At 40.3% G+C, this 9,396-nt stretch overlaps 1 protein-coding gene across 1 annotated transcript; it reads right to left on the bottom strand.

Moving 5' to 3' along the window:
* Positions 1 to 2,315: 2,315 nt before the first annotated feature.
* LOC109217575 lies at positions 2,316 to 7,030 on the bottom strand. Its single transcript, XM_019381832.1, has 5 exons — positions 6,878 to 7,030; positions 6,395 to 6,748; positions 5,304 to 5,489; positions 5,165 to 5,187; positions 2,316 to 5,073 (listed from the first exon to the last, which is right to left on the bottom strand). Exons 1-5 carry the CDS (start codon positions 7,028 to 7,030, stop codon positions 2,316 to 2,318), a joined length of 3,474 nt encoding a protein of 1,157 aa, XP_019237377.1.
* Positions 7,031 to 9,396: the final 2,366 nt, after the last annotated feature.

Genomic DNA, 9,396 nt, shown 5'->3' on the forward strand with positions numbered 1-9,396 from the left:
TAATACTAATCAGAAAAACAGAATTAACCTAATCAAAATAAACAGAAGTTGAACTAACAAATTAACATCCAAATAACAGAAAGTTCTATGACTTAAGGCTATCATTTGAACATTTAATAACATCAGGTCAAGATGACAATTAAACTAGCAGTATCAAATCAGTCAAGGATGATGAAACAAAGAAAATTAACCAAGTCAGAATTATGCGCCAAGGCCACTGAAACTAACCTAATTGCTAAAAATCAGAACTAATAAGCAACACAAGAAGGCAACTGATGACTAAACACATGCAAACAACAAAATAAACAAAGAAAGGACACTGTTGAAGAAAAACTTATCTAGGGTTCCGCCGGAAAACTTTGAAATTGAAATTCGAACCATTCCGGTCACATTTGAACCGAACGTCCATGGGGGTCTGATAGGGGAAGACCAGGCGGTCCTATGGTGTTAATCTGGGCTCGATTAGGCTACTTTGAACTTTGGCCGGAAAATTTCAGTCCAATATTCGAGATGCTCGGGTCAGATTCGAGGGGCGGGGCTTAGGGGGTTTGAAAGAGAAGGTGAAGGCGGTTAGGTGGTGTTAATTTGGGGTGGTTTGGGCAAAGTTGTGTTTTGGCCGGAAATTTCGATCTAATATTCGGAACGATTGGTTATGATTCGAATGGAATGGCTATGGGGGTTGGAAAGAGGAGGGGAAGATGAGTTTGTGGTGAAATTTTGGGGTCATTTGGAGCTTCGCCGCCGCCGGCGGCGATTTCCGGCCGGCGGCGCTAGGGTGGAGAATGGCGGAGAGGGGCGGGGTAGCGGTGGTGTTATACCGGCGGCTCTAGGGTCTCTGAGAGATGGGGTGAGAGAGAGAGACAGAGGGGTGGGGGGGTAGAGGTTCGGACACTTATATATTAACACCTCATCAGTTCTCAACCGTTGGATCTCTTTACCTCGACGGCTGAGATTAACTGGAACCAAACGGTGTCGTTTTTTAGGATGGGGGACATTGGATCGGGCTTGGGGTGGACTTGGGCCAGGCATGGGGCTATTTGGACGGGTTTTTTGGGGAATTTGGGATGGGTTTGGGAATTTAATCAAGACAAACCCAATTTCAATCTAATTTCCACAATTTTTCCTCTTTCCCTTTTTTTTTTTCAAGATTAAACTAAAATCTAAATTAAATTATAAAACCAAATTAACCTATCAAAAATGCTAATTAATCCTAAAAAATAATTATCACAGATAATTAAAACAAATTGAAAGAAAAACCACCTAAAATCAAAGTTAAAATTAAAGGTGCAAATTAAACAACAATTTTTTTTTGTGATTTTCTTTTTTTTTTTTATAAAATGACTAATTACTAATTAAAAAAAATGTCCTAAATGCATATGCACGTATATTTTGTATTTTTCCATTTAATTAAAACGAAATAAACATGCACAAATAAAATGCAAACAATTAGCACAAAATGACACCAAGATTCACCAAAATTGTAAAAATAGTAATAATAAGAAAAACAAAAAAAATCATTTTGTTTGAACTTTGGGAATAATTTGCTTAGGGCAAAAATCATGTGCTCACAGTCACAATGGTGCGAGGAGGCCCATGGAGCCTGATTATACCTACCACAAAAGCTTCAGCCACTGTATGAGATGAAAAAGTCGAAGGTAGGGGTATGAAGTGGCTGTACTTGGTGAGACGGTCGACCACAGTCATAATAGTGGTCTTCCCTCTGGAACTAGGCAGGCAAGTGATGATGTCCATAGCAATATCTTCAAAGACCTGATCCGGGATAGGCAGGGGTTGCAATAGACCTGCAGGGTGTATATGCGAATCCTTCATCTGTTGGCAAATGTGACACACAGCGACAAACGTGTGTATATCCTTGCGCATTTGCCTCCAAAAGAAATTAGAAGCCAGACGATGATAAGTGCACGCGATCCCAGCATGACCACCAATAGATGTAGCATGGAACTCATAGATTAATTTTTGGCGAAGAGCAGCATCTGAGGGAATCACCAGTCGACCCTTGTAGAACAGCAGGCCTTCCTTGAACTGGTACTCAGCATATGCCAAATCTCCTTGGTGTACTGCTTGTTGAATCGCAATCAATTCAGGGTGGGTTTGATTTAACTGCTTCAAATCTTGTTCAAGGTGAAGAGTTTGGACTGAAAGAGCCATTAAAGCAGCCTCTGACTGGCGAGACAAGGCATCAGCTGCAGAGTTCTATTTTCCAGGCCTGTAAGAAATTCGAAAGTCATAGCCGACCAGCTTAGTGAGCCATTTTTGTTGTTCAGGTGTTTGGATTGTTTGAGTGGTCAGGTTCCTTAAAGATTGCTGATCCGTAAGGATGGTAAATTTGCATCCCAAAAGATATTGTCTCCATTTATCACTGCTTGAGTAATAGCAAACATTTTTCGGTGGTAAGTTGAAGCGGCCTGCATTCGGGGGCTTAATTTTTGACTGAAGTATGCAATGGGATGACCCCGTTGGGAAAGAATAGCACCAATTCCTTGCCCCGATGCATCAGTTTCGACTTGGAACTCTTGGCTAAAATCTGGTAAAGTTAGAACAGGTGTAGACCCCAACTTATCCTTAAGAGTATCAAAGGCTTGTTGTTCCTTCTCTCCCCATCGGAAGGAATCCTTGCGCAACAAATCTGATAAGGGTCCAGCTACTGCAGCATAATGATGAATGAAACGTCTGTAGTAGCCCGCTAGCCCCAAAAAGCTACGAATTTCCTTGATTGAATGGGGTGGAGGCCATTGTTGAATAGCATGAATCTTGGCGGGGTCAACAGACAATCCTTGGGCTGAGATAATGTGCCCCAAATAATCAACAGAAGTTTGCCCAAACAAGCACTTAGAGCGCTTGGCCACTAGATGGTGCTGGCACAATAAATGTAATACTACAGCTAGGTGTTCCAAGTGAGCAACCCAGGAAGGATTATAAACTAGGATGTCGTCAAAGAATACCAGCACAAAACGACGCAAGTGGGGTCTAAATACCTCATTCATAGTGGCTTGGAACGTTGAGGGAGCATTAGTTAGCCCAAACGGCATTACCAAAAATTCATAATGTCCATCATGGGTCCGAAAAGCTGTCTTAGCCACATCCTCGGGTCTGACTCTTATTTGATGGTATCCGGATAATAAATCCAGCTTAGAGAAATAATGAGCGCCATGTAGTTCATCAAATAATTCGTCAATGGTTGGAATTGGGAAGCGATCACGGACGGTAATGGCATTCAAGGCCCGATAGTCTACACAAAACCTCCATGTCCCATCCTTCTTTCGTACCAGCAGTACTGGAGAAGAGAAAGGGCTTGTGCTAGGTTGTATCAGTCCCTCTCGAAGCATATCCGCAACAAGCTGCTCCATTACCTGCTTTTGAAAATGAGGATATCTATATGGCTTTACATTCACAGGTTGAGCCCCGGGTGCAAGATGGATTTGATGGTCCTGGTCACGCGAGGGAGGAAGGCTTGTGGGTCTCTGGAATACATCTTCAAACTTACTCAAGAGAGCAACCAATTCCACAGCTGCTTCCCTTGTATCAGGTACCTCCTCTGTAACCATCTCTAGCCTAAAGAACGAAGATATGGCATCAGTGGCGGCCATTCTTCGTAGGCTATGCAACTGTATCACTTGGGTATCCGTCGGACAATCTCCCTTCCAAGTTGTTCGCAACCCATTCAATGTAAACCCGAATTCCCTGGTTGCATAATTTGTAATTACCGGCCCCAAGGTGGCCATCCATGCCACTCCCAGCACTATGTCGGATCCATGGAATGGCAAGATATATAAATCTTCCACTAGTGTATGCCCTTGGATTACCATATTGGTTTGCCTCGCCACTGCATTACTTGGAAGGCGCTGTCCACTACCCACCATAACTGAGAAAATTGGAACCGACTCAATAGGAAGCTGGAGGTGCTTAGCGGCTCGAGGTTGGATGAAGTTATGTGTGCTTCCTCCGTCCACCAAGACCTGAACCGGAGTACCATTGACTTGGCCTGTAAATCTCAGAGTCGATGGCGAAATACCTCCAGTTAAAGCATGATAAGAAATTGACGAAGGTTCTTGTAGTTCCAAACATTGCAGCTCCTCCGCAATAAAATCATCAGAGGCGACAGGTTCCGACAATTTAGGGTCAATATCAGGTTCATTAGTGAGCAAGAGAAGCTGGGATGGAGTCTTACACTTATGTCCTGGTACAAATTTTTCCTCACAGTAGAAACACAACCCACGCTCACGACGGCTCTGGACCTCTATATGAGATAGCCGCTTAATAAGAGGACGATTTGATGTTTGGGAGGCAGTAGCATTAGTGGTGAGGGAGGTGGAGGTATTTTGATTTAGGGGAGCCAAGTTAGGGGTTGGCAATATGGAGGTTGTTCGAGCAAAGGCGGGTCGGGCAGGTCCCTTTTCAGCTTGGATTCGATGCTCATGGATATGGGCCAAATCAAGGGTCTCTTCGTAAGTTTTGGGCCTATGGACCAATACAGAATTCTTAATATCCTCAGGAAGCCCAGAAATAAAAATACGTACCATACGAGCATCAGTCATGTCGCCTGTTTCATTTGCAAGGGTCTCAAACCGCTTCTGGAACTCCGATACGGTGGTGGTTTGACGGAGCTTCGCCAGCCGTCCCTCTACCGATTCCAATCTTTTTTGTCGAAAACGAATTCTGTCCTTCGCTGCAAAGTGGTCCCAGTCCACCAATTGTTTATTTCGAAAAAGCCACCGGTACCATTCCAGTGCCTCTCCATCGAGGTAAAAGGATGCAATGGTTAGTTGCTCCGATTCTGATGTTTTGTAAAATACGAAGTAGCGCTCCACCTGAAAAATCCATGCCTCTGGATTCTCACTGCAAAACCGACCAATCTCCGGCTTGTGGCGGTGAATCATCGCCGGAGTGACCTCCATAGTTGGATCTGATTTTATAACAGCGGGCATAGCCGTTCTCCCCATAACCTCCATCAACATCGAACGTATATCACCAATGTCCTTAGCGAACGAATTCGATGCTGCCTGAACAGATTCTTCAACGAGACTTGAGTCTTTGGTCATCCATGGAAGACCTCTGGATGAAAGCACCAATGTAACAAGTTCAGTAATGAAACAGTAACCAAAACCTCCCAAACTATATTAATAGGAACTTAGCTCAAAATTACAATTGCTGATAATCCAATTGTGACTGAAAGCAGAAAAATTACAGTAGAAGTACTGGAAATAGATAACTAAAGAAGGAGATGAGGAACTAGAAGAAAAGAGGGAGAAAACAGAGAAAACTCATATCAATATTGGTCTAACCCTTAATGCCCTTTTTCCTGTTGCTTTATACTCTTTTTGCCTAATCAACTTTGTCCTTATTCGCGTGACCATCACCTTTCCAAACGTAATCTCCAAGTCTTTTTGGAGGAATAACTCTTCTGAAACTCCTACGTGTCTTATCCATGTGACCATCCTTTGTGGCAGCTTTGCTGGCTTCCAAGTCAGCTATTTTAGTCACAACAGAAGCAGAAAAAAAGTAGCTTTTCTCCAAGAGCACTTTTGAGAAAAATACACTTAGAAGCAGTTTTTAAAAGTTTGGTCAAACACTAATTGCTACTCAGAAGTACTTTTCAAGTTAATTAGCCAAATACAAACTGTTTCTCACTAAAGATACTTTTGAAAAAAAATACTTCTCAAAATAAGCTGATATTTACATCTTGGCCAAACATGCTATTAATCAGTCTTACTCGCTCATCATGCCATGCTTCACTCTAATTCTGTTCGACAAAAATGTTTGAGGAAAAAGAAAAACGGCAAAAAGGATGAATGAAACATAGCCATAAAATAGAAAATATGATAAGTAGACAATTGCTTTGCATCTTCAAAAATTGACCATAGAGGAACTTATCCTTTTGGCTCCTACTTTGGGTTAGCAAAACTATGTACTATCTCATCTATACGCTTTAGCACTAATGTATGTGTTGGAATTTAAAGCAAGATATAAGCAAAGGAATAAAGGAGATATGAATATACTGCTCATTATATTTTATTCAATAATCAAAGCCATATTTATACAAGAATTTATAACTGAAAAGCTCTAAAGAAAAGCAGAAAAATCAGCTGCAGATTATCCCTAACAGCTATATTTTAACAAATAGCAACAGAAAGATAAGATTCTGCTAACAGTTTCAGGCTTATTTATCTCAACAACTTCCTTGCTTTGAGCAGATTTTGAACTTCAGCAGTTATGCAAAATTTCCAGCTGTTGAGGCAGTAATTTCAAAACTCCTCATTGACTCAAGAGAAGCAACACCAAGTTTTTATGTAAGAAATTCAAATATGGATCTAGGTAGAGTCTTAGTTAAAATATCAGCAATCTGAAATTCGCTTTTGCAATATACTAAAGCTACCTCCCCATTCTTTTGCACTTCTCTTAAGAAATAAAGCTTGATCTTGAAATGTTTTGTCTTCCCATGGAACACGGGATTATTTGCAATAGAAATTGCAGCTTGATAATCAACAAAGATTTCAGTGCTCTTCTTTTGCTCCATGTACAAATCTGCCAGCAGTTTCCTAACCCAAAGAGCATAATTCACAGCTGATGCAGCTGCAACATACTCTGTTTTAGCTGTAGATTGAGCAACTACATCTTGCTTCTTTGAACACCAAGAGAATGCACCAAAACCAAAGATGAAACAATAATCTGAAGTGCTTCTCATATCATCTAAGCAGCCCGCCCAATCGCTATCAGAATATCCATGAAACTGAAAGTCTCAAGCTCTTTTGAACATGAAGCCAAAATTAACAGTACCTTTGACATATCTAATAACACGTTTATCTGCTTGAAAATGAATTTTGCTGGCACAGTGCATATACCTCAAAAGTAAACTCACAGAATGAACAATATTTGGCCTCGTTGCGGTCAAGTACACCAGGCAACCTATCAAGCTCCTGTAAAGTCTTTCATCAATCTTTTCAGCTCCATCCTCTTTGCAAAACTTGTCCTTTTGATTAATAGGAGTCGTTATAGGCTTGCAATCCTCCATTTTGAACTTTTTCAGAATTTCTTTGGCATATAAAAATCTCATTTTGTTTTTGCTGAACTTACATCCCAAGGAAGTAGAACACCAAGGTCTGTCATCTCAAAGACCTCCTTCATTTCAGTCTTAAACTGACTGATTAAGTATGAACTGCTACCTGTAACTAATAAATCATCAATATATAGAGAGATAATAATTAAATCTGTTTCTTCCTTCCGGATATACAATGTGGACTCACTCAAACTTTTCTAAAAGCCTAAACTGAGAAGATGAGCATCAATCCTACTATACCAAGCTCTAGGAGCTTGGTTCAAACTATATAACTCCTTCTTTAACAGATATACCTTGTCTTCTTTACCTTTCACAGAAAAACCTTTAGGTTGTTCTACAAAGATTTCTTCTTCAAGGTGACCATTGAGGAAAGCTGATTTCACGTCAAGTTGGTGGATCTTCCATCCATGTTGAGCTGATAAAGCTATTAGCATTCTCACTGTATCCAAGCGAGCAACAGGAGCGAAAGTTTCTGAAATATCCACTCCAAACATTTGCGCATATCCTTTCACAACTAGTCTGGCCTTGAATTTGTTTACGGAACCATCATGGTTGAGCTTGGTTCTATAGACCCACTTGACTCCAATAGCTTTCTTGTGTGATGGTTTATCAACCAGCTCCCATTTGTTGTTCTTTTCTATCATTTTCAGCTCCTCCTGCATTGTAATCCTCCATTTCTCATCTTTGGCAGCTTCTAGAAATCTTGTAGGTTTTAAAATAGCAACATTACACCTTTGATATATATCAGAAAGTGGTCTTGTGCCCCAGAGAGGTACATCATCAACATCTTCATCTAGAAACTCTAGATTTTTCAGTTTTTCACCATCTTTCCAGTTCCAGGTGTCATTTTCCAAGAACTTGACATCCCTGCTAACAACGACTTTGTCATTTTGAGGTTGATAGATCCTGTAAGCTTTTGAGATACTGTTGTATCCTACAAAAATTCCAGGTTCAGCCTTTTTATCTAGCTTATCTCTTTTCACCTAAGGTACATAAGAGAAACAACGACAACCAAAAACTTTCAGATTTGTTAGCATAGGTTTGTAACCAAACCAAGCCTCAAAGGGAGTCTTCTTCTGCAAAGCTTTTGTTGGCAATCTATTTAGCAAAAATACTGCAGTATTTGCAGCTTTTGCCCAAAATTACTTAGGTAACCCTTTTTCATGGAGTAAGCACCTTGTCATTTCCATTAAGGTCCTATTTTTCCTCTCTACTACTCGATTTTGTTGAGGAGTGTATGGTGCCGTTAGATGATGCTCAATTCCTGCTTCATCACAAAACTTGTTAAATTTTTCCGAAGTATACTCAGTTCCATTATCTGTTCTTACCATATGAATTTTGCAGCCACTCTGATTTTCCACCAAAGCCTTATATTTCCAAAATACACCAGCAACCTCAGATTTAAAATTCAAAAAATAAATCCAACAATATCTGGTGCAATCATCAATAAAGGCAATGTAGTACTTACTGCCCTTCAAAGATGGTGTTTTTTGAGGTCCACCTATATCTGTGTGAATAAGTTGCAGCTTCTGTTTTGCCCTCCAAGATGACTTCTGAAAAGGAAGCCTAGTTTGTTTTCCATACAGGCAAGCTTCACAAGCAGGTAGATTTTTCTCAATGCTAGGAAGGCCTTCTGCTAGGTGATTTTTGATCACGCCCAACTATGCCGTATAAAAGGACAATGCGGTCGCTGCAAATATAATCCGGTTTACAAGTCCGGAGTCGAATCCCATAGAGAGTTAACCTATCAACTGCTACCTTCAGACCCACCAAGTCTTCAGAACCAGCTTCCCAAATATTCAAATTCTCAGTTGATTGTTCTTTAATAACTAACTTGCAAGTAAATAAAAGGCTATAACTAAATTAGAAGGGTTGTAAACAATTATGAAAAAAAAGCTAAGGAAATGATTTCCCCTATTGATGAAATCCCTTCTGTTTATGCTCATACAAATTTACCCACACATCTCTATCAATCATGAACGCTAATCTTACCGCAAATCTCTCCCGAGTAATCACAGTAATCTACTATTGCACTCTCTCGAGATACACTAGCTTGCTTAATTTCGCACAATTCAATTTAAATTGCACCCAAGGCTTCGTTATTCCTAATCCCGCCTTTAAACCCGCAATTATAGATTCCTCTAATAATCTAGGAGTGGTGTTGTTCAACAATACCCTAAATATGCACTCTTTTCCAAGTTATGCACACTAAATAGGCACAGCTAATTGAGGATCCTGTCAATTAACTACAACGAACACGAAGTTGAACAAATAAAGATTTAACTAGCAATTTGTATTCACATAAACAAGAAGTTCATCAC

This window comes from Nicotiana attenuata, unplaced genomic scaffold, assembly GCF_001879085.1.
Source record: "Nicotiana attenuata strain UT unplaced genomic scaffold, NIATTr2, whole genome shotgun sequence".
In the NCBI taxonomy this organism is placed as follows: domain Eukaryota; kingdom Viridiplantae; phylum Streptophyta; class Magnoliopsida; order Solanales; family Solanaceae; genus Nicotiana; species Nicotiana attenuata.